Here is a 25,168-nt window from a genome sequence, read left to right as displayed (position 1 = left end):
CTCATGTAAGTCTCTCTCTCTCTCATTTCGAATGCATGACCCCTGACACAACGTTTCATTAGACCATTAAGACCGAGAAATGGTTCGTTGTACTCCAGAACCTCAGAGAATTGACAGCAATAACTCATTAACTCATTTTAAAGAATTTATCGAGAAATTGTTATCCTGAATTCCCGCTTTCCTTTCTCATTTAATCCTCCTGCCTCTTCTCTCCCTTCCTCCTTCTCTTGATAGATTTATAAGTTGATTCAAATCTGAGAAAGGGTCCACGTTTATATCACCCCATCAGCTGTTTCACTGTCCGAAAGTTCTAAAATGAAAATTTTAACAATTATTTAGTTACTCTCTCTCTCTCTCTCTCTCTCTCTCTCTCTCTATATATATATATATATATATATATATATATATATATATATATATATATATATATATATAATATAGATATCTAGCTCTCTCTCTCTCTCTGTCTCTCCTCTCTCTTCTTATATATATATCTCTCTCTCTCTCCTCTCTCTCTCTCTCTCTCACTAACTCTCTCTCTCCTCCTCTCTCTCTTTAGACTCATAAACTTATCTCTCTCTAACTCCTCTCTATATATATATAATATTATATATATATATATATATATATATTATATATATATATATATCTTTATATATATATATATATCTTTATATATAGTATAATATATATATATATATTATATATATATATATATATATATTATATATATATATATATATATTGCAGCATGTGGTGCAAATACGCTCAATTCAAGACGCATGTTATTTCCAACTACTTCAGTTAATCCAGTTACGCCAAGATTTCAATCGGTCTCTATATAATATCTTGAGAGACATTAAATGACAATAGCGCTTCCTGAGTTCTGACAACATAAAGGTGAAGGTAGTATCAAGTGATAAACCTGCGCTGTTAGTTTTTTACCGTTTGATTTGCTGGGTTATGCTTACGACAGTTTTTCCGGATATATATATATATATATATATATATATATATAATATATATACATTATATACATTATATATATGCCACATGCTAAATTTTTGTAAAGACTGGGATTTGGGGGGGGGGGGGGGGGGGGGGGGGGGGGGGGGGGGTTTAGGGGGTGGCTCGGGGGGATAGGAGGCCTACGGAGCGACAGAAAGGTTGCTAAATTACATTTTTTTTTTTCTTTAACCTATTCACCTTTTCCTATTGAGGGGAGACTCTAACCTTTCTCAGTAAGCCTTTTATAATCCCAGTAATCATTTTATAATGACGTTACTGAACAAAAAAAAAATATATATATATATACATATGTGCCACTGACAAAGGCAACGACCCATCACAGTTTACCGACTACCCAACACGTATGTTATTTACAGCGTAGGTCAACAGAGGCACAAAGCGTATCAAGAACTATATATAAGTATATATATATGTGTATATATATATATATATATATATATATATATATATATATATATATATATATATATATATATATATATATAATATATATATATATGTATATAATAAATTTATTTCCTAATTGGCACTGCAGAGGACAAAAAATCAACATTTACTAAATTCACATGATTTCACAACATCCTTGACAACAAGAAGATGAAACAGATTGCGTCATTCTATCAAAATTTCAACACATAAAACGAAGTAGGGACAGGAAACACCACACAAACACACACACACACACACACACAGAGAGAGAGAGAGAGAGAGAGAGAGAGAGACTTGCATGAGTTTATAAGTACAGAAATTGTATTGATTCAGATATTCAAATGGTATGACAAAACAATGACTGTTCTTCAGAACAAAAGTATTTTCAGAAATTTAACTGTCATCAATAGAGCGCAAGGGAATCAAACATCAATGACGAATACGGGCAGTATATAGCTGCAGAGGGTACAAAAATTGATGGCTCAAATTGGAAATATTGCATGAGTGTTTAACAAAGGAAAGGTAAAATACTGGAAGCAATCAGCTGTACATTCCACAGCCGACAGATGAAAGAGAATCAAATCGCAATTAAAGGAAACGGTTGTTATTAAATCCTTCGTCGGAATGAGACTACACGAAGTGCAAAGACAAATGGAAATGAGGAGGACTAATGTCAAGAAATGGAACAAAATTCCAGATTAAAAATAGATAAACCCAATAATTTAAATAATCTAGACAAGTACAATGTGCAATGGACTTTCCTTTGCACAACTTATCTTTGACACCACAGATTAATTCTTTTAAAAAATCTTGGTGGAACAACTAATACATAATTTGCAAACTTTCTACACAGTCTGGAATAAACACTTTCAAATATACCGTGGAACACTTTATCACGATTCAAGCTAAGGTAAGAAAAAGCTGTGCAAGGCATTATAAACCAAAGTGCTTAGGAAGTATCCTTTATATAAATAAACCGAGCGTAGGCCGTTTTGACCATTATCCCTGTCGAGAGGAAATGCATCCCAACACAACAACAAAGGGCTAAAGTTCCCACCAATCACTATCAATACGTGACCGCCAGAACGTGAGCTCATAGACAACACTGGGATGATGTGCAATTAACAAAGCTACAATAACTCTTTGCAAAATCGATTTTTACAAAGAAAAACGTTACGGGTAAATGAAAATGAATCTGGAAACTGATAGTACGTCGCCAAACTGCTAAAGCTGGCCTCACACTGGGCCTTTTTTTCTCGAGCAGCGAGCCGTTGCTGCCGAGAATCGAAAACCGGGAGATTTTAGCTCGAGATCTTTGCTTCCCGTCTTGTCGGGAAGCAGCAGCCACGAACCCCGAGCGACTGCGTAGTGTAAACAAACAAGATGGCTGCTTCTAACAGGACGTGCTCAGGAACCATGTCTCTTCCCACTCAAAGACATCGGTATGTGTGGACGTCCTTTGCTCTCCATGGATTGTTAGAAAAAGTAAGAGAGTTTCGAATGTTGTGGGATCACACGGATGACCTTTTTAAGAAAACTACACTTAAAAAGTACAAATGGGAGGATGTTTACTTTTCCCTACTGCTCCTCGAAACCACGAGATCCTAGTGTGACGATACAACACTTTTGCTCGCGAGCATCGGCTGGATGCTCGCGAGCAAAAGTGTTGTATCGTCACACTAGGATCTCGTGGTTTCGAGGAGCAGTAGGAAAAAGTAAACAAAACTGATCAGCTGATATCATCATGGCGCCCGGAAATCGTCGGACTGTTGCAAGATGTGCTGCGGTGATGTGTCTTCTTGGAGTCTTACGTGAATGCAAGAGCAACAAAAAACGTTTGTGGGTTCGAGAGTGGCTCAGGAGAAGAGAAGACAAAGGTATCTTTGACAACTTGTGTCGGGAAATGAGGTTGGGAGATGGCGCTGCCTTCTACAACTACCTCAGAATGAACAAAGAAGATTTTGATTATCTCTTGAGGCTTGTTGGGCCCAAGATTGCTAAGCAAGACACCAGGATGAGAAAGGCTATTCCACCAGAACAGAGATTATCAGTCACATTGAGGTACTTGGCCACAGGTATGTTACTAGGCTATAGCCTATAGGATAATTAGGTTATGACATAGTGCCATTAGAGGTGGTAAATATTTAAATTATACCCTTGTGAAAAATATTTGTTTTTATTGTTTAGGTACGTCTATTTGCTATATTCCTTCAATAATTTATAGTAGGGGCAGACCCTCCTGTACTTCAGTTGTCCACCAAATCAAGAGAACTTTTGGAATATACATACCTAACCTTACCTACTTAGCCTATAGTGTGTTTACTTTTCTAAGATCGCTGTGGTGTGGCGGGATCCAACAGGCCATTCAGTACATCTAGCTATAATTATAGAAAGAGAATTAATCTACTCAAGCAGGCCCATCTCTGCGGGGAAGCATTTAAAGGGCCTTACATACCCGTAAATATGACAACTCGGTCTTTTCTACCTGGCCCCACCAGAGCAATCTTAGAAAAGTAAACACACTATAGTTGTCGTAGTTCACCGACTGGTAAATATTAAACTAGTGAATGTCATTTTTATTTTCAGGTGAATCAAAAACATCCCTGGGATATTCCTACAGGATCAGCCCAAACCTCCTTTCAAGTGTCGTTCCTGATGTGTGTGATGGGGCCTACATGCAGCCCTCTGCAACGTTATATATGAAAATGCCTACAAATGAAGAGGAATGGCTTCGCATCCAAGCAGAATTTCATTCTCTCTGGCAGTTTCCAAATTGCTGTGGTGCTTAAGATGGGAAGAGAGTTCTTATAGCCAAACCTCCAAAATCAGGTTCAACATATTATGACTACAAATGTCATTTCAGCTCCATACTTCTTGCCCTTGTCGATGCAAAGCTGAGATTCATTTATGTAGATGTTGGTGGTGCAGGACGTGCCAGTGATGGAGGTGTATGGGAGAAATGCTCTTTGAAAAGGGCACTTGATAGGAATTTGGTGAAATTTCCTCCTCATAAGCCCTACCTTTTTCGCAGAAAGCAAGCCAAGTGTGATTCTTTGCCGATGATGCTTTCCCTCTCACTACTACTTTAATGAAACCTTACCCTGGTCGAGGACTGACCCATGAGAAAAGGATGTTCAACTACAGGCTCTCTCGTGCTAGAAGCACATCAGAGAATGCATTTGGTATACTTTCTGCAAAATTTAGAATATTTAAGCAGCCGATTAATACATCTCCAGAAAACATCAATTCAATTATTTTAGCTGCATGTTCCCTTCACAATTTTTTACGGACCTGTTCACCAAACACATATGCACCAGCAGAAATGTTGGAGCCTGAGGACCACTCCAATGGTGGTATGATAGGCCTACTGCCGATTCCTAGGCGCCCACAGAATGATGCTGCAGTTGTAAGGGACACTTTCATGGCCTACTTCAATGGTGAAGGCAGATTCCGTGGCAAGAGCAGATGTCACTATTCCACTAGGAAGTTGTATTTTATAGATTTTGTGTGTAAATGTAAAATGTATTATAGTTTTCTTCATAAAGTGTCATTATGATTTGTGTGTTTTCTTTAGCCCGGACTTATTATTTAATTTTCCTCTCACTGTGCAATATATTTTAGTATTATTTTTTGTTCTTTTGCTACTGTGCTTATAAGCCTATGCCTCATGTCATTAATGTATAAAAATGCAAACGTCCTCAAAATGCGCATCCGTAGTGAATATTACTCGACGTTATTGTCCTTCATGAAATAAAACCCGTGAAAATAGTTCATATGTTAAAGTAATGTTGGAATATTATTTATGTTCAAAATAAAGTTAGAAAATAGAATTATTGCATATTAATTAATAAATTTGGCTTATTTGAGAAAAATATATATATCTTAGTACTGGAAAAGTTTATTTGAAATATATCTGGATGTTAAATTTAAGCATGGTAGTGAAATATTGCAAGCAGTGAGAGAACAAAATGCAGGAAGACTGACACAAAAATAAAAAACATTTTTTTTTGCTTTTTTTTTTGCTTTGAACTCTTATTTTAGACTTTTGGACAGTTCATTATTGTATAGTAATATTGCAGTACTGTCAAAACAAGTTAATTATACACAGAGAATTTTACAGTTTCAAATAAGAGTGTCACAACTATCACAGAACCACCAATATAAATTTGCAAAAATTAAAAGAAAACAAAAAGACCAAACATTATAACTAAAGTTTTCCTATTCTACTGTTCAATGCATTGTTATTTTAATACTACCTAATTAAAAGAGGTGTATGTTGATAGAATCTTCAAACAAAACTGTATATAATTTGGCTTATTTGAGAAAAATATATATTTCATAGTACTGAAAAAATTTATTTGAAATATATCTGGATGTTAAATTTAAGCATGGTGGTGAAATATTGCAAGCAGCAAGAGAACAATATCCAGGAAGACTGACACAAAAATAAAAAAACATTTTTTTTGCTATGAACTCTTATTTTAGACTTTTGGACAGTTCATTATTGTGTAGTAATATTGCAGTACTGTCAAAACAAGATAATTATACACAGTAAATTTTACAGTTTCAAATAAGAGTGTCACTACTATCACAGAACAACCAATATAAATGCCTTCATCTGAGGCTACAATTATTTGCAAAAATTAAAAGAAAACAAAAAGACCAAACAATATAACTAAAGTTTTCCTATTCTACTGTTCAATGCATTGTGTTATTTTTTTAATACTTCATAATTAAAAGAGGTGTATGTTGATAGAATCTTTAAACAAAACTGTATATAATTTTTAAATTATTAGGACAATTAATAGAAAACTAACAGACAAAAAACTAATCATCTAAATTATCCAAATCAATAGGATATTCTTGCAAAACTTTAATAATCCTTAAGTACACAGCTTTCTTATCTTTTTTAGACAGGGGAGCCATGAAACCTGCTATAGCATTTGTGGCTGCTTTAATAGCAGGATCACATGATGGATCTGGTTGATTCAGTATAGAATCAACTTTATCCAAAATATTGTCAAAACATTCACCTTCTGCTGAGCATTGTAATTTCCTCCTCTTTTTTTACCCTTGTATCTGATCTCTGGAAAATGGAGGAGGAGGAGGATGGAGTAGATACATGGGTTCCATCAAAATAATTGTCACTATGCACGGACAATGATGAAGTAGAACGTGTTTGGGGTGGCGTTAGGTCTGGGATGTTGCATACTTGTGGTTGTGCACCATCACTCTCACCCCAATTACTATTGGATGTTCCCTCTTCATAGTTTTCACTTGATATGGAAAGCACTATAGTCTCTGGTTCCTGTAAGAAAATTTATAACAATATGAAATTTTTCATAAAGTCCATTTTTATTTACAGCACATTTAAATGTTCCTATCCAAAATCATCAGTGGCCAAAAATTATAGGTAGACATAAAAATTATAACATGACTATTACAAGGTATATAAAAATAAAGGAGCAAAGAGCTAAACAAATCTATGATGCAATGCTAATTGAATTTTATAATACAGAGTAATTAGAGTGCGTGACCTACAATATAGTGATTTTGAGGAAGAGCTCAAAAATAGAGCACTTTGCTGCAGATACAAATATGTATATACATATTTCTTTTTAATAGAAAATAAAGGCAAAATTCAGTCAACTAGCTCTTAAACCATGTTTCTCATTAGAAAAAAGAAAATGTAAAATTCTAAAATCCTATTAGAAAAGTATAAGTTTATCACTTTTTCTTAAAAATTTTCCAAAACCAGTATGTCTGGTAACCTGACGATATATTTTGGAGGGCAAACATATGCATAATATATATACCTACACAAACTAGTTGAATCTATTCACTTATTGATAAAGTGAGATCACTCTCCTTACTTAATGAAAGAAAGTATAAGAACTACCTGTGGTTCAGAGGTATCAAATGATGTCCTTCTGGGAGTGCAACTGTTCACTGGGATCATAAAGGAGCAGCTCTTGAAATACTCCCATTTCAGCTCCACGGAACCAGCTGACCCACTTGGTGTGCTTTGGATTTTTCGTAATTCCCGCTGAAAAGTCGACTTCAGAGTTCCAAATTTTCTTTGGACATCATCTGATTAGAAAATTTAAGGTTAACTTAGAATAAATGTACTTAACATTTCCATATGATACACAAGTTATTACCAGTTAGTATATTATATGTGGCATAAGCTAGTACAAGTAAGCCATTATAGGGAAGAGAAGATAAATTTATTTGAAAATACATTTGAGGGCATGCTAATTCAAATGGGTACTTTTTACATTATGGTCACTGGCAATCTTTTATAAAAAAAAAAAAAACATTTAATGTTTGCCTAGTTTTTTATGTGCTTTGAATGACTATACTGTTAATTTTTCAGGGAAATAAAATTAGTCTTTAACCCAGCTAATGAATCCAACAGAATAGAGGCCTAGGTTTACATACTGCATATTGAAAAATACAAGCTAAGAAATACTGTTAATTTTTCAGGGAAATTAGTCTTTAACCCAGCTAATAATCCAACAAGAATAGAGGCCTAGGTTACATACCTGCATATTGAAAAATACAAGCTAAGAACTGCCATAAAGCATTGAGAAAAAACCTAGACAATTAAAAATGCTGGCCAAGAATTTTGATAAGAAAAATGGTATAAAAATGCCATACAATTATACTTCTTGGGAACTATATAACCTAACCTATGATTTCCAATGACTTTCAGTGCATATTATAACAATATATATAAATGAGAAATACATGGAAATCATGCAATTTATATATAAAGAATGAGTTAGGTGTAATACTAAACATTCACTAATAATACACCATTTTTTCATGTTTTCAACAGCTTAAAATCACTAAAATTAGAATATTAGGGCTACAGTAACCTTAACACAGTGAGACAAACCTTGTAAAATAACCCAAAGGGGCCCAAGCTTGCAAGATTTATAGGCTAACCTTAATAAGATATATTTCAATCTTTAACCAATAGGCTTTACCATGCAAAAATATATTGCCTACAGTCAGGCTATATTTCATTATACATTCATTTCAGTCTAGGCTACCCCTAGCCAATGCAGTCTAGCCTGGCCTATGGTATAACCAAGTCTAAAATTGCTAAGTTCAGGGAGAGAGAGAGAGAGAGAGAGAGAGAGAGAGACAAAAACTAAGCCCTATAACATGGGTGCTTGCTGTCAACAGTAAAATGCAAATAGCCAACATTGCTTAACCTAGCCAACAAATAACAGTACCATAGACTATGCTATGGCCCTTGGTATATAGGTATATCAACCTGTAACCAATAGGCTTTACCATGCCAAAAATATGCACTAAACTATGGCCAGGGCTACGGTACTTAATCAGTTATACAAACCAAGCCTAAAATATAGCCAACCAAACCAATCATTCCCTAGCACAATTACCAGTACCATGGGCTAGGCTATGGGCCTTGGTATAGGCCTATGTTATAGGTAATGATCAATCATTAAGTTCTAGGCTACTTGTGCAGAATAGTTATATGTACAGTTGCATGATAATATGAATACAGGAATATGGGTCAAATTATTAAAACAAAAGACGACAGATATCTACCTGCAGTTAAGCCAGCATCGCTAAGGTCGGGAAATTCAGATTTCAGGGCTTTCGTAACTTCCTCACATTTGTACTTTTTAAGCGTAGTTTTCTTAAAAAAGTTCATCTGTGTGATCCCACAACACTCGGAACTCTCTTACTTTTTCTAACAATCCATGGAGAGCAAAAGACGTCCACACATACCGATGTCTTTGTGTGGGAAGAGACATGGTTCCTGAGCACGTCCTGTCAGAAGCAGCCATCTTGTTTGTTTACACTACGCGGTCGCTCGGGGTTCGTGGCTGCTGCTTCCTGACAAGGCGGGAAGCAAAGATCTCGAGCTAAACTCTCCCGGTTTTCGATTCTCGGCAGCAACGGCTCGCTGCTCGAGATAAAAAGGCCCAGTGTGAGGCCAGCTTAAGACAGGCTCGCCTACGATATATAGAAACAACACCTGTCTGTTACATATTTCTTTGTCGATCTAAAACGGAATACGGTGTATGTTTATCAGTTTAAACCTTTGCTTTTCACCACCGATAACGCAAAGCTATATGAAGAATTGGTAAACCAAATTAAATTAAGCCTAATCCCTTATTCACATACATAATTATTGAGCGTAAAACATACTACTTCCATTATTGTAACTCGGTGGTTTTCCGAACAAAAATGACATTCAAGCATTCGGTGACATATGCGAGTGAGAAAATGGAATACGATATCCTGAGTGATGGGTACTGGACGAATAAGGCTCTGATGCACTGGGTTTTTAATATTTATGCTGTAATCAAAACAAAATTACCTCATACCTTTTCCATGGGCGATGACTGTCTCCGTGACCAAGCTGGAATGACGACCACAACTGCAGAAGTAAACGGAACCAGAACGGCTATCACAATTAAAACCTGCCCCTGGAAGAATGAAAAAAATTAATTGTAAGTACTAGTAATTTAATAATTAATCTAGTAACAACCTATGGAACTAAGCAATGTGGGAGTTTTCATATGATACTTGCAAAATGTTAGCCTAGGGTCGGAGGTAACGTAGCCTAGTATAGCCTACTATGGGGTGATAATTCCGTACATAAATATTTCTTATTTTATCAACCGCAGGCTCATAGGTTAAATTACTTTGTGTGTTTCAGCTGTATTACTCTTATGATCTTCTGTGCATCATAATGCTGACTGAGATCTGCCACAGCTCATTTGTGCATAGGTTAATGCTGACTGTAATCTGTCGGAGTTTGTATGATGACTGTCTCAACTTTGGCATTTTTGTAATTATTTTGACCAACACAATGTGGCCATATTTTAAGGCAAATATGCTGCCTTGCATTTTAAGAATAACAGTGATTTATGAGTGAAGGCCTTAGGTAGGCTATGCATCTCAGAAAGGTTAGGCAAGGGTATGGCACAGACTAGACTAGGTTAGTGGTTAACAATATACTTGAAATATATATATAAAAATATCTTGTTAACTTTTTTAATTTATTGTCGTAATTTATAAAAGATATTTAACGTTATACAGTAATTTGCTGTTAGTCTGCTCAACAGGATGATTGTCAAAGAGTGATGATTATCTTGCTTTAGATTTAAACACTACGTGGTCATATTTCCAGGCAAATGTGTTATCACCCTATTTCGTACAAAGTATTGGAAAAACCTACAACTCTTGCCAATCTGAAATTAGAGAATTTCAGTGATTTAAGTGCAAAGTTCTGGGGTAGCCTATGTGCCACGGAAAGATTAGGCGAGAGTATAGCACAGACTAGCCTAGACTATGACAAAATATAGAATATGTAATACTTTATTATCCTTGCTGCACCTTCATTTACTGAAGATGTTTGATGCTGTACTGCGATAAGTAATAAAAAAAATTAACCAGGCTATTGAGCTAGAAATCTAAATGCATTAATCTGCCAGTGATACGGAGTGTTCAATAAACATGTTTTCCCTTAAAATGCATTCAAGCAGTACTTATTGTAAGTAAGAAAAATATTTGATATGGCAGAATAGGCTAGCCATGAGAACATGAAATGTCTGTCCATCCTGGGGTAAATTTATTTCTGACTGATGTTTGAGAGGTGTGACTTGCACAAACATTATTTATAGTATATATATATATATATATATATATATATATATATATATATATATATATATATATATATATATATACTATATATATATATATATATATATATATATTTGTAGCCTTGCACAGATGTGTGGTTATACATATATATGTATAATATATATGTGTGTGTGTTTAATAGGTTATATTATATATATATATATATATATATATATATATATTATATATATATATATATAAAATGAATATACAGTATTCAACAACCCAATTCAGTATTTAAGCCATCAGGTACCTTGAAATATTCAGGAAAATATATATATTAATATATATATATATATATATATATATATATATATATTATATATATATATATACACACACACACACATATACATATACATGTATGTTTCCTGAATATTTCAAGGTATATAATATAAACATATATACATATATATATATATATATATATATATATTATATATATATAATATATATTCTATATATATAAATATATTTCCTGAATATTTCAAGGCACCTGATGGCTTAAATACTGAATTGGGTTGTTGGAATACTGTATATATCATTATATATATATATATATATATAATATATATATATATATATATATATATATATATATATATATATTAAACACACAACACACATATATATTATACATATATATGTATAACCACACATTTGTGCAAGGCTACAAATGTCCCTTTAATATACAATTCGCTCTACCTATGGATAAACCTAATTTCAGTGTTTATGCCATCAAGGTACCTTTAAATATTTAGGAAATATATATAAATATTTATTATTTATGCATATACGTATATATAATATATATATATATATTATATACTATATATATATATATATATATATATATATAATGTAATATATAGTAATAATATATTTATCTATATTATATTAATATACATACATATATATATATATATAATATATATATATATATATATATATATATATATATATATACAGAGAAGCCAGGTACTATGTCGTACCTCTAAGTAAGTGGGATACAATCCACAATGAAGTTGATGGTCGAAAGCTTTAATCCAGTACTAGAGATATATATTTTAAACTACAAGAGGATTTTACTTCATTGTGGATTGTATCCCCATATATATATATATATATATATAATATATATATATATATATATATATATATATAATATATATATATATATATATATATATAGTATATATATAGAGTTACGTATGAAGCCTGGCCTTGAAAGGGCTCCAATACGTAAACAGGAATAGTTAAGGGAAAACAGAGTAAATTACTTGAACTTACCATAAAAAGGATTTAAAGTGAACATTTACTTTAGAGGAAAAGGTCCCCAGAAACTCAGCTAATTACTTTACATCTATTTATTTACATGAGGATGCTTAATAGCCAGGGAAAGTAAATGCAACTGGTCCCCACGTGGACTATTAATATCTCTCAAGGGTATGATAGTTGGCTCAAAATGAGATTCACGTAAAAGCTAGTTTCGAAATCTTGCGGTAATGCAACACTTGCGAGCGAAGAGACTTGGACACGTGACTCAGGGAATCTGGAAAAAGACCCCAGATTAGACAAGATAAAAAAAAGGACTTCTTGCACAAGTTACGATTATTCAATTTTCTCTAACACTGGGGAAAAGGAACTCTAGTGTTTATCTGAGGTATGCAATGACTTCATTTGTCTGGGACGATCACACAAGGGGAAGCATGCGGCCATGAGGCAATGAGAGGAACAATGGGATGAGTTAGAAGTTTGATTTATGAAAATTAGGAGGTAAGGTACTGGCAATATGCGGTTTCACAAGACGTACCTGAATGCCATGATCAGTGGACCTTTGTAGAAATGCGGCGTCCGGCTTTGTCTCAGGTCTGGGACTCGGGCGCGCCAGTAACGCCGTTAGGCCTAAGTGGGAAGGCTGGTTGGGGGCATCCGTCCGAGGTCACGACTGGAGCTGACTGAGGGCGAGGGCAGGTGTGTTTCCTGGGTGTTGGGGGTCAGGTTAACCCCCCAAAGAGCAGGGTAATCCTGGAAGCAGAACATACAGCCAGAGAGGGTTCACAGGAAAAAGAGCTTAAGATATAGGCCTAATAAGTACCAGTCTGCCTACATCCTTCCCTTTGGGATACGTCCCTAAGCTGACAAGTCTATTTTCCCCTTTCCAACAGGAACTCCCTATCTCTGGCTGGCGTGTTTTGGTTTCCCGCCTAAAAATCAGATGATATTAGGGTAAATATGGCTGCTTCTCTAGCAATCAAAATATTTAACTAAATGCTGGGCAGACGAGGAGATCAATAAACGTAGAAATATATATATATATATATATATGCATGTCTTTTTTTTCAATCATCTTTATGCAATGTCTTCCGTGCTGAATAGGTGAGACGGATTACGTACAATCAAAACAAAACGTTGCATATGCTCTTACAATCTGGCGAGGAGCTTAGTACTATTAAGTTTTCTTAAGATCGGACTGAATAACATGAAAGTGAATTGCACAAAAACATCTACTCAGATGTATAATAAAACGGCATTCCCTCCTTCGTACTAGTCAGAACGTGGTATTGTTTTCTATTAGGCAGAAAAATTTGAGACTTAGCTGCAGTGTATATAAAGAGAGAGAGAGCCAATTTAAATTGGAAACAGGCCAACTGGACGTAGGGCTATACATCCTTATTCCCCTTCAAACTTAGTCGAGGCAATGGCTTTTGACTTAACTTGTATAGTTTATTAAAATGTTTCATAAAAATAACTAAGATGGATAAGAGACTAATGTGGAGAAATAACCATTTTTTGTCTTTCGCTAAGGCAGGCAGTAAACTAAAACTGACCAAGGGGGAATGAGTGTCGCTTGCAATTGCGTAGTATGCAACCTCGAAGCCAAGCCCTACTTACTTCTCTAGGTTATGACGTTCCTTGTGCAAATTGGCCTACTAATTGTGGCGGGTCGACTTGTGTGGTTCTTTATTTATTACATCAAGATACTTTCCCACACCTAGTTCAGTACTGTTCAATTTCTACCCATTACTGCCTCCGTTCCGTTCTGTTGTTCAACCGTCTAAACTGTTCCCAATTCTTAACCGTTCGCCAAAAGCTTGTCTTTGAAATTTTGTCACGCCAGATAACTCACAATCAATCAATCAATTGCCTTTGAAATAAAGCGACGTTCTATTCATTCTCGACGAAGTATCGCATAAATGAGCATTTTTATCATCATCGTTCATCTATAACTTCACTGACTCATTACATATCCATTCCTGCTCAAATAAACAAAAATATTCAAAATGCAGTTCGTGGCGTCGTCAGTGAGATTTCCATTTCACCTCGATCTGAATGACATGTGTTTGGTAGTGCAAAACTGTACAAATGTCCAACTACCTAACTCTGCCGTAGAAAGTTTCGTTGTGGGCCCGTCTTACGTCACTATTCAGAACCGTTGTCCAGAAAGGAATTGGATGGAATTCAGCTGCATGCCCGGAGACATTCATGAACTTATGTGAGTGACTATACCTCAGACCAGAGCTCGTTGACGGTTGGTGAGCGTACGTTGTACATTTTACATGCCTAAAGGTTATTTGCTTCTCTTCATTTGGCTTATAACGCGAAAGTTGTACACTTTACTCACAGCCCAGGCTATTTTATGAATTCAACTCTTCTAATTTCACCGTAACATGCAACTATGCATAATAACCAACATGAGTGAACTAAGAACCTGACCTGAGGAACTCCACCGGAAAAGGGGAGCGAGCAAGATAGAACACGTCAATTGTCAAACTACTACAAACACTGATTACGTTCTCACCCATACACGGCATAGATTATTAGTTTCCTGCCTTCATTTAACGTAAGCATTTCAGCTATTTATTGCCTTGAGGAAGTCCACTTGTACAGGGGAGAGAGCGAGAACACGGCGATAACCACACTACACACTTTTATGTGCTACTACTTACTGTCAATAACTTCCTGACTGACAAAGTCAGAATTAACCAGATGGCGCTTGCTTCTGCAGTTAGCCTCAACACCTGTCACGCAAAACTTACCACGATTTCATCGCTAATTCCAAGTAAGACACCTACATCATTAATGCAAAAGGTTTTATGCATAATGAAAATACAACAGTTGTTATAATATTTGAGTGGAATACGTGTGCATTTATCTGGCAGAAGTTGAATCAAGTTTGGAGTACGTGTTTCTTAGTTTTAAGCACCATAAAACTTGCTTTGTGTAAGTGTTTTGAACCGCCTGGCTGGGTTATGAATATTACATTGCTTAACAATGTTCGCAAAGGAGAAGCTGAGGTTTGGAATAGATTATATACAGATATATCTATTCAAATGTTAGGCAGTATGTTAAAGGAAATTCTACCCAGTTTTCACTATCTTATGCGCTGGATGACAGAAAGTACACCGGTGTTTGACGCTATAGCCTAGACTAGAGTTTCATGTTTCATCCATTTATTTCTAAGGGGCGTCATTTCAGATTTTTTTTGGCGGGATTAGGGAGGGCGGGCGGCGGCAAAGACGGTTTGGCGAGCGAAGTGAGCCTAATCAGCTATTTTTTTTTCTTCTTCTTTTTCTCCGAGTTATTTTATGTGTTTTTTGAAGCCACATGAGCAAGATATTTCAGCAAAAATTATAGACTCCTCCCATTCCTGTTTGTTTATCTCCTGATCACTGGTAGCTAATAGACAGACAAGGATCAAGAAACGTAATATTTCCGAGAATTTTCATATATTTATGATTACACATTTAAAAAGCAGGCATACTGTTACTTCTTGGGGCTTTGGGCGGAAGGGGGCAATTTGAGTCTTGGGGGGACCAGTTGGCCGCCCCCAGCCCCCCCAAATGACGCCCCTGAATATATATTCATGGTATTTGCTATTGTTATATTTTTAGTTCATTTCGTATTTTTCACACACAGCCTAGCTATTCTTTGAAAACATGATGACCAAGTTCATAACATTTCGACGGTGGCTATTTCTCCAACCCTTCCCTTCCCGCCCCTCTCCCCAACCCCACGCGACCAGGGGGCGATCAAACTGGTTTGCAGGCGGTGGGTGAGTGGTTTCATTTCAACCCTACTGTCACCATGGGGGAGAACTAAAAAGAAAGAAGAAAACACTCGTATTTTATTGTTCGGAGCACGGGTGAAATTATGCAGCTTGTGGATTTAGTTTTGCAATTTGAAATGAAATGGATCAGCCCAGTTGAAAAGGTGATTTAGAACGGCCTAATTTTTTTTTTTTTATTGGAAATGTGTTGTGAATTTTACTATGATGAGTTATAACATTTGTTTAATGACGTTTGGAATACGTGTGCTTTTATCTGTCAGAAGTTATGGTTGTTTAATCAAGTTTGGAGACGTGTTTCTTAGTATCAAACACGATAAAACTTTTGTGTAATCAGAGGCGTTCCTAGAGTATTTGGCACTCGTTGCCGATTTATTCCAGGCGTCCTTTGCCTATTCCTGCACCCCCCCCCCCCCTCCCCACCCCAATTACTGGAAAATTTTGATAAGGAATGAATATATAGGTTTTTTTAGGGGGTTGATATCTTGTAATACTTATATATAGTCATCGTCTCTAACACTTTATGCACCTTTCAGCATAATCACAGCATTCAAATGTGAATATATAAGCGAAAAGACAAAGATATAAACGGAGGAATTGGATATAATCTATGAGCCTTTATGACACCCCCATCTAGCTGTCACCCAGGGCGGACCGCCCCCCCCCCCCCCCACCCCCCCCCCCCCCCCCCCTTAGTACGCCAATGTGTGTAATTGTTTTGAACCACCTGGCTGGGTTATGAATATTACAGTGCACAACAATGTTCGGAAAAGGAAAGTTGATGTTTGGAACAGATTATATAGCAGATATATCTAATGTTAAGCAGTATGTTAAAGGAAATTCTACCCAATTTTCACTATCTTACGCTCTGGGTGACAGAAAGTACACATAAGTTTGACTCAATAGCCTAGACTAGAGTTTCAGGTTTCATTCATATATTTATTCCTCAAGAGAATGGAATTATCCACGTAATTTCAGTGAGCCTAAGTCTGTCTATACAGCGGATTCATTCCCAGTGCTTCATATGCAAGTGACTTCAAAGCTTGGACGTAAAAAAAAAAAAAGACATTAATTTCATGTAAGAGTAACTTAGTAGAATGCAGTGTGGGTAGGCGACGCATGTGTTGTTACAATACTGTTCTCTGTAATTTTGGATTAAACGTTGTTGGTTGTATTGTATGCTTCTCCTGGCTGAAAGACATTCTGTGGTACAAGCTCCGTTACACTGTAAATCTCCAGACTCCATGGAAATAGGAAGTTTGGGTTGAATAAACTACCAAGGCATTGAAAGGTGATTAGATTTCAAATTTCTCCCTTTTATTTACAAGACATGTGAAAATAATCAAGCCTCCTGTCTATGAAATATGCTAAAGTTTTTTTTTAATAATGCAAAACAGAAATGTGCTTGGAGGTTTCTTATAGAGGACTGAAGTTAATGAAGTTTAGTCTCTTAATCACTTTAACATCCATAGCCGGCCATTGTAGGGACTCAAACTGTAGATCGAAGAGTTGTACAACTGCCTAATCGTCGCGGTAGGATCATTCTCGGCGTCGGTGTGACCAGTTAGCGTGTGGCCGTGTTCGGTATTAGTCGCGTTTCTGAAGTTCCTGTGGGGAAATAAGGTTACTCCTACAACGGATTATCTCTTTATTGCCTGGTAAGTGTCAATGCTCATTCTTTATCACATAAAGAAGGCCAATGGATAAAGTTCTCAGGCATTGCTTGGGGGACGTCACAAACACAAACACACACACACACACAAAATTTGTTAATGACTACAGCGGTGTAACGTTCTTGAGTAGTGTAATCTGTAAATAGATATACTGCACCATAACTCATGAATACTCTTTTATTATTATTATTACATATTAGTATGAATTTGCATGAAATGGCTGATTTCTGAATCTATTTATACAACAGAGCATTGAACACGTGGTGCATACCTTGATTGAATGAACATTTACGCTGACATGGTCTTGTTTTATTGAGGTGACGTTCCAAAAAAGTTGATATGAATATTTCTATGCAGTGAACTAAAAGTAGAGGTAGGCCTAATTGCCACACAGTTGACAGCCCATCGGATTTACATATTAGCCAGTAATTCTGAATAGGAACAGCTTGTGCTCTCTACTATGAGATTCAGGGTCTCTGTAACACGGTTTTTTGGACTTTGCTCCTTTTCAAAGCATCGGATGTAGCTGAAAGTTGACATATGTATATTTTACAACCACACACAAATTTTGTCAGCATTATCAATAACCTAAACCCGATAGTTTTAATTTTTATTGAGTAAAAATGATCTAGCCGACGCCATGGCCAATGATTACGAGTCAAGAGTCGAAAAACATTCATTACGTAAGCAAGGTAAACAAACGCCTTTTGACTAAATGTTGCGCCCATCCACCAGACAGAAATTCCATCGGCTATGAAACCCAAAGACTTTATGAATGGCGGAACGATAAATAGATGTGGGTGGGGTATCAGTGCTAGCGTAGTAATACTACTGTAGCAGTAGTGCCGCAACAGTATAGCAGTAATATACATGAATTAAACGTTTAGGCCAACTGCTGGGATCCTTGAGGATCATTTAGCACTTCTTACAACTACTTGAGAAATTAGTTTTTATAGCCAGAAGTTAAATTTCTAATCCAACAATGCCCATGGTAGCCTTCAGTGTTATCCTGAATTATAACGAGGCCAAAGTGGGTGGAGCCTCATGAAGTCACCATTCTGACGATAATTAGTGGTGAAGGTTTAAAGCCAAAATACGGTACGGGCTATTTTTTTTCAGTAAGTAGGTAGATAGCCAATAAATAAAAATTGCTTGACATTGGATATAGCAGTTATCAAATCAAGCTTGTCTACTATGTTTTGGTAATTACCAACTATTCCCATACATCTTGTCAATCTGATTGTGACCTATAAAGTAGACTGTAATTTCTTTGGAAACTTATTTTGGGAGTTAGACTAATAATCAAAGTGTTTTTTTGTATTTTACTAACATATTTTGTTGGTTTGTTCATTATGACAATTATCAGTGGAGAGGTTCCGAATTCATAAAGGTGTACCGCTTTGCTTGTATTTAAATTTGTATGTCATTTGTTGCCAGAGGTTTAGCCTTCGTACGTATAGCCAATCATCCATCGAGAAAGAGGGTAGAAATGATGTCATAAGTTGTACGTCACGAAGTGCGTTCGAAACCTTTTCTCTGAGTAAGTTGGCCCCCCGTCTTCAAAAAGGTCACTTTTACATTATAAGTACCAAATTTATTCAACCTACGTAGTGCAGAATACACTCAAAATTTATGTGTTGATATAATATGTATTCTGAATAAGCGTTATATTTATGAAATGCATAGATAAAAAGTTATTGCGAAAAAACCGTGTTACAGAGGCCCTGAATCTCATAGTAGTTACAAGCCAAAGTTGAATAGACCTCTCGAATAGATGGCAGTATTTCTGGTAATTCCCTGTGTTGATGACTTATGGAAAGATACGTGGGCTAAAATGAATGGCTTTTGACATTTGTTCAACATGTTACTGTGGCTATCAGAACTATAGTTACTTTTGTCAACTCGGAAGCCATACACCTATTAAGGAGCTCTAGCTAGTATAGAAACTTGTTCACAAAGGACTTTTATCCATTATCCATGATGACTAGGAAGGCGCAAATGGTTAACTAACCTCGGAATGGGTGAAAGTACTAAATGGTATACTAAAGATCTCTATATCAGTGGTTTAAGGTTCTAGCATTTTGACAATCTACCGGATAATGATTTTGAAAGGTATACTACGTCAACAGTTAGCTATCAAAATATATTAGGGTGGTTTACATTTTCTTGGTAGCTAATCTTGGGAATAGCAATAGTTGTTTATACATCTTAAAACACATGCATAGGGACTTGGCATTTGTTTTTGTTATTAGCGTATGAATGATAAGTAATTTGATACTTTTTTATGCCCCGCAGGTTTGAGTGTCATTTCCTGTGAATATCCTGGTGTGGTATGACCGACCAGCAGGCTCCTTTGGTCGATGTTCCAGTGTTCCACATCTTGGGTACCAAAGCATTTGGACTAACGAAGGCAAGTACCAACATTTCGGTTATTATCGCTATGGTATAGTGACCCACTTTCAGTTTCAGCATTTCAATTTTTACATAACTCCACCAGCCGCCTTGCTTTAATATATAATTATGTATTCGCAGGCGTAGGTCTATACGTTATTATATGTAGACATCAGGCGTCTTAACTGGTAAAGAATCCAACCAATAGGGAATAGACAGCGGTTATATAAACCACAATGCATCAGATTGTAAAACGTAGTTTTTCCTCTCAGAATGACATCCGCTATTTTGAAGTCCCCTGTTATACCACCCCCACCCCCTCTCTTTCTCTCATTATGAGTGTACGACTTTGTAAGCATCTTAATGATTTTGATTTGTATATATTCATCGAGCGTCCAAAATAATTTAGTGCGTTCATATCTCTCTCTCTCTCTCTCTCTCTCTCTCTCTCTCTCTCTCTCTCTCTCTCTCTCTCTCTCTCTCTCTCTAACTGCTCCGTAAGCATACTTCATGATGACGATTTATTTTGGCCGAGTCCCCAAAGTTAATTCATTCATTACGTTCGTTATTAAGATAATTGGTGTTAATTGATATAATGTAAAGCTTTCAACTTCATTAATATGGTGTAACTAAATTATTGCTTTTAAAGTCATTAAATATCGCGAGTAATCATTCACAATGCACTCGCTTATAGTCAGGAATAAACTGATGAAATTCAATGTCGAAATATGTTTGCATGTCACATAGCTCGTTCATATTTATTTATTTATTTATTCTCTCTCTCTCTCTCTCTCTCTCTCTCTCTCTCTCCTGTTGGATTCTGTCCATATGATTAAGTATCCGATTCTGAGCATGCATTAAATTTCTCTTAGTCTAAATTTTTTCTGTGAGAAGGACACGCTCTTAAGGGCATAGATATTTACGTCTTTATCATTTTAAGGAACGATTTTGGTTAAGCAAAAAGTCTTCCCCCATTATCCGTCTAGTGGGAGAGAAGAGAGAAATTGCTAGGATAATGTAAAGATGACAGGCTGGAGTTTTGCTCTCTGTATTGTGCATTCAAGTTTAACGCGTACACAGGCCATGCTTACTCCCCAACCCGCACTTACACCCTACCCCTACATCACACCCACCCCGCCCCACCTCCCCCATCCCCCCACCCCCATCACCTCCACCTGCCCCCGCCCACCTACCCGCATCCCTCCCTTGTTACTATAGTACTATTCTGATGGAAGTGACTCCGGGCGGTAGGGTGATGACTTGGGTCGGAAAAGCTTAGCGAGATGACGGTGAATGTAAGCCGATTGGGATTTGCAGTAGCGAGAGAGAGAGGGGGGGAGAGATTAGATTGGTGTATGTTGAAAGATGTATTATATGTAACGTATAGTATACAATAGGTGGTTTGATGGGCTTCCTAATGCCCTCTGCAAACCAGTTCTTGAATAAAGGAAGATTACCGGAGTAGCGGAAACAAGAAGTAGAATTAGTATAAAAAAAAAAAGAATCTTATACTTGAAAGAAAAATCAGACTCCAGATGCCTTAGGTGAGGGTTGATATCTCCTGAAGTAGATATAGTAGGCTGTGGTGGCTTTGAGTAGTACTACAAGGCTGCCATAGTTTACTGAAATAGGGCATTTTTCTTTCAGAATAAGGGAACAATGGTGAGTATAGTACTTTTAACAAGTGACGGCGATACTGTCTTCGTGGATATCACGAGAAAAGGTATACAAAAAGGGGGGCGGGGAAGGTGGTGGTTGTAGAGTAGGCGAATTGCCATTTGTTCAGTCCCGAGACGAAGGATACGAGAGCTAATGCTAACAAGGATGTCTGGGGAATGAAAGTCAAAACTCATGATGATGTAAAAAAAAAAAATAATGGACTATTTTGGAGTAGGTTAGGGATTCGAACTGCTTGCTTTTTACAATACAAATTTGAAATCAACCAGAATGTTACTAGTAAGACCAGCGAAGAGAGAGAGTTCGGAACGGTAATGGAAATACTGAATTTGGTGTAAACTACTGTTGTCCTCCGTCGCGATGTGTTGTCAAGATTAAAATGATTTTTTTTATAAAAGAGCTGGAGATTCATTACGAATGCCAAAGGATAAACGTGACATAATTTCAGAAGAAAAGTGCCGAGTGAACTATCTATAAAAGCAGAAATAGGAGAATGGGCAGATGAATAAATGCTATTGATGAAGAGGGGGTAAGAGTATATGAGAGAATAGCAGGTGTTAGTTATTCAGTCAGTAACACAAGAAGTTTAATTATAAACTTATAATTAAGGTTAAAAGTAGAAAAGTAAAAGCTTTATTAAAATTCTGAGAAACGCTTTAAGAGACATTCTCTGAAGTCCGGAAAAACTGGATGATAAAATTTTAGCCAAAAAAAAAGGGGGGGGGAGCTGAAATTAATTTTCTATAAGTTGCCCTTGAAATATTGTGAACAATGAGTTTATGCGCCAATATCATTGAAAGCACCATCAATTAATGTGATGCATAGAAGTTATTTTTTACGGACTATTGGTTATTTTTGTTTTTATGTATGACTGAATATCGTTTATTCATGGTACAGACAGGCATATCTAACCGTGTCCTTACTGTGATGCGTTGAAAGTTCTAAGTGCCAACTATAGTTCGTATAATCTCGTACTAAAAATTCTTATACGCCCCCCTCTAAAGTGGCAGTGCAAAAGTGCACCTCGCGTGGTGCACTGTAGGCATTACAAAAGGTTGCTTGCAACGTCCCTCCTACACCTACCTGCATCCACGTCTCTGCCTTTTACATGATCTCCAGTCCCCTTCCTCTCTTCAATCTTCCCGGAGGACTTAAGATTCTTTGCAGCGTCCCATCGGCCCCTAGCTGCAACTTCTTTCATTCTTTTAACTGCACCTCCTTTCATATTCTCTTACTTCCATCTTACTTTCCACCCTCTCCTAACAGTTGATTCATTGTGTAACTGGGATGTTTTCCTCTTGTCACCCCTTCCAGACCTTTTTATACTGTCAAATTCCGATTCAGCTCTGAATGACCTCATAGGTCCCGGCGCTCGACCTTTCGCTTCAATTCTATATTTAATTCTATTCTCTTCTCCTAAATCTTGCTGTCCAACCTCTCGATCTTTTAATTAGGAGTGTCCAACTCCTTCTATTCACTGTCTTATTATTATTATTATTTTTTTTTTTTTTTTTTTTTTTTTGGGGGGGCTGGGTGTGTCTATCACAGTCATCCTATTCGACTGGGTGGTTCTTTACAGTGTGGGGTTCTGGGTTGCATCCTGCCTCTTTAGGAGTCCATCACCTTCCTCACTATGGGTGCTGTTTCTAGGAGCACGCTCTTCTGCATGAGTCCTGGAGCTACTTTAGCCTCTTAGTTTTTCCAGGTTTCTTTTCAAGGATCTTGGGATCGTGCCTAGTGTTCCTATGATTATGGGTACAATTTCCACTGGCATATCCCATATCCTTCTTTATTTCAAGTCTTGACACTTATCCATTTTTTCCTTTATTATTATTATTATTTTTTTTCCTTTTTTTTCCTTTTTTTTTTCTTTTTGCTCTATCACAGTCCTCTAATTCGACTGGGTGGTATTTATAGTGTGGGGTTCCGTGTTCCATCCTGCCTCCTTAGGAGTCCATCACTTTTCTTACTATGTGCGCCGTTTCTAGGATCACACACTACTGCATGAGTCCTGGAGCTACTTCAGCCTCTAGTTTTTCCAGATTCCTTTCCAGGGATCTTGGGATTGTTCCTAGTGTTCCTATGATTATGGGTACAATTTCCACTGGCATATCTCATATCCTTCTTATTTCTATTTTCAGATCTTGATACTTATCCATTTTTTCCATTTCTTTCTCTTCAACTCTGGTGTCCCATGGTATTATGACATCAATGAGTGATAATCTCTTCTTGATTTTGTCAATCAACGTCACGTCTGGTCCATTTGCACGTATCACCCTATCTGTTCTGATACCATAGTCCCAGAGATCTTTGCCTGATCGTTTTCTATCACTCCTTCAGGTTGATGTTCGTACCACTTATTACTGCAAGGTAGCTGGTGTTTCTTGCACAGGCTCCAGTGGAGGGCTTTTGCTACTGAATCGTGCCTCTTTTTGTACTGGTTCTGTGCAAGTGCCACACATTCGCTTGCTATGTGGTTTATGGTTTCATTTTTCGTATTGCACTTCATACATATGGGTGAGATATTATTTCCATCTATCGTTCTTTGGACATATCTGGTTCTTAGGGCCTGATCTTGTGCCACTGTTATCATTCCTTCAGTTTCCTTCTTGAGCTCTCCCCTCAGTAGCCATTGCCACGTGCCATCGCTGGCTAGTTCTTTAGTCTGTCTTATGTATTGTCCGTGCATTGGTTTGTTATGCCATTCCTCTGTTCTGTTTGTCTTTCTCCTGTCTCTGTATATTTCTGGGTCTTCGTCTATTTTTATCAGTCCTTCTTCCCATGCACTCTTGAGCCACTCGTCTTCATTGGTCTTCTTATATTGCCCCAGTGCTCTGTTCTCGATGTTGACCGCAGTCCTCTATGCTTAGTAGTCCCCTCCCTCCTTCCTTTCGTGTATGTATAGTCTGTCCGTATTTGCTCTTGGGTGTAGTGCTTTGTGTATTGTCATATGTTTCCTCGTTTTCTGGTCTAAGCTGCGAAGTTCTGCCTTCGTCCATTCCACTATTCCTGCGCTGTATCTGATTACTGGCACTGCCCATGTGTTTAAGGCTTTTATCATATTTCCGGCGTTGAGTTTTGACTTGAGTATCGCCTTGAGTCTCTGCATATATTCTTTCCTGATCGTGCCCTTCATCTCCTGATGCTTTATATCCCCTCCTTCCATTATTCCCAGGTATTTGTATCCGTCTCATCTATGTGTTTGATG

General features: G+C 36.8%; 1 protein-coding gene across 1 annotated transcript; it reads right to left on the bottom strand.

Moving 5' to 3' along the window:
* Window positions 1–5,831: 5,831 nt before the first annotated feature.
* LOC135195418 (uncharacterized) lies at window positions 5,832–15,074 on the bottom strand. The gene is made up of 4 exons (XM_064221668.1): window positions 14,954–15,074; window positions 9,828–9,929; window positions 7,358–7,548; window positions 5,832–6,766 (listed from the first exon to the last, which is right to left on the bottom strand). The coding sequence occupies exons 1-4, from the start codon at window positions 14,964–14,966 to the stop codon at window positions 6,488–6,490; spliced, it is 585 nt and encodes a 194-aa protein (XP_064077738.1). The 5' UTR covers window positions 14,967–15,074; the 3' UTR covers window positions 5,832–6,487.
* Between the last annotated feature and the right edge of the window lie 10,094 nt (window positions 15,075–25,168).

This window comes from Macrobrachium nipponense, chromosome 16 (assembly GCF_015104395.2).
Source record: "Macrobrachium nipponense isolate FS-2020 chromosome 16, ASM1510439v2, whole genome shotgun sequence".
NCBI classification, from domain to species: Eukaryota; Metazoa; Arthropoda; class Malacostraca; order Decapoda; family Palaemonidae; genus Macrobrachium; species Macrobrachium nipponense.
The sequence above is the reverse complement of the archived record's forward strand: the minus strand, read 5'-3'. Positions and strand labels throughout refer to the sequence as shown.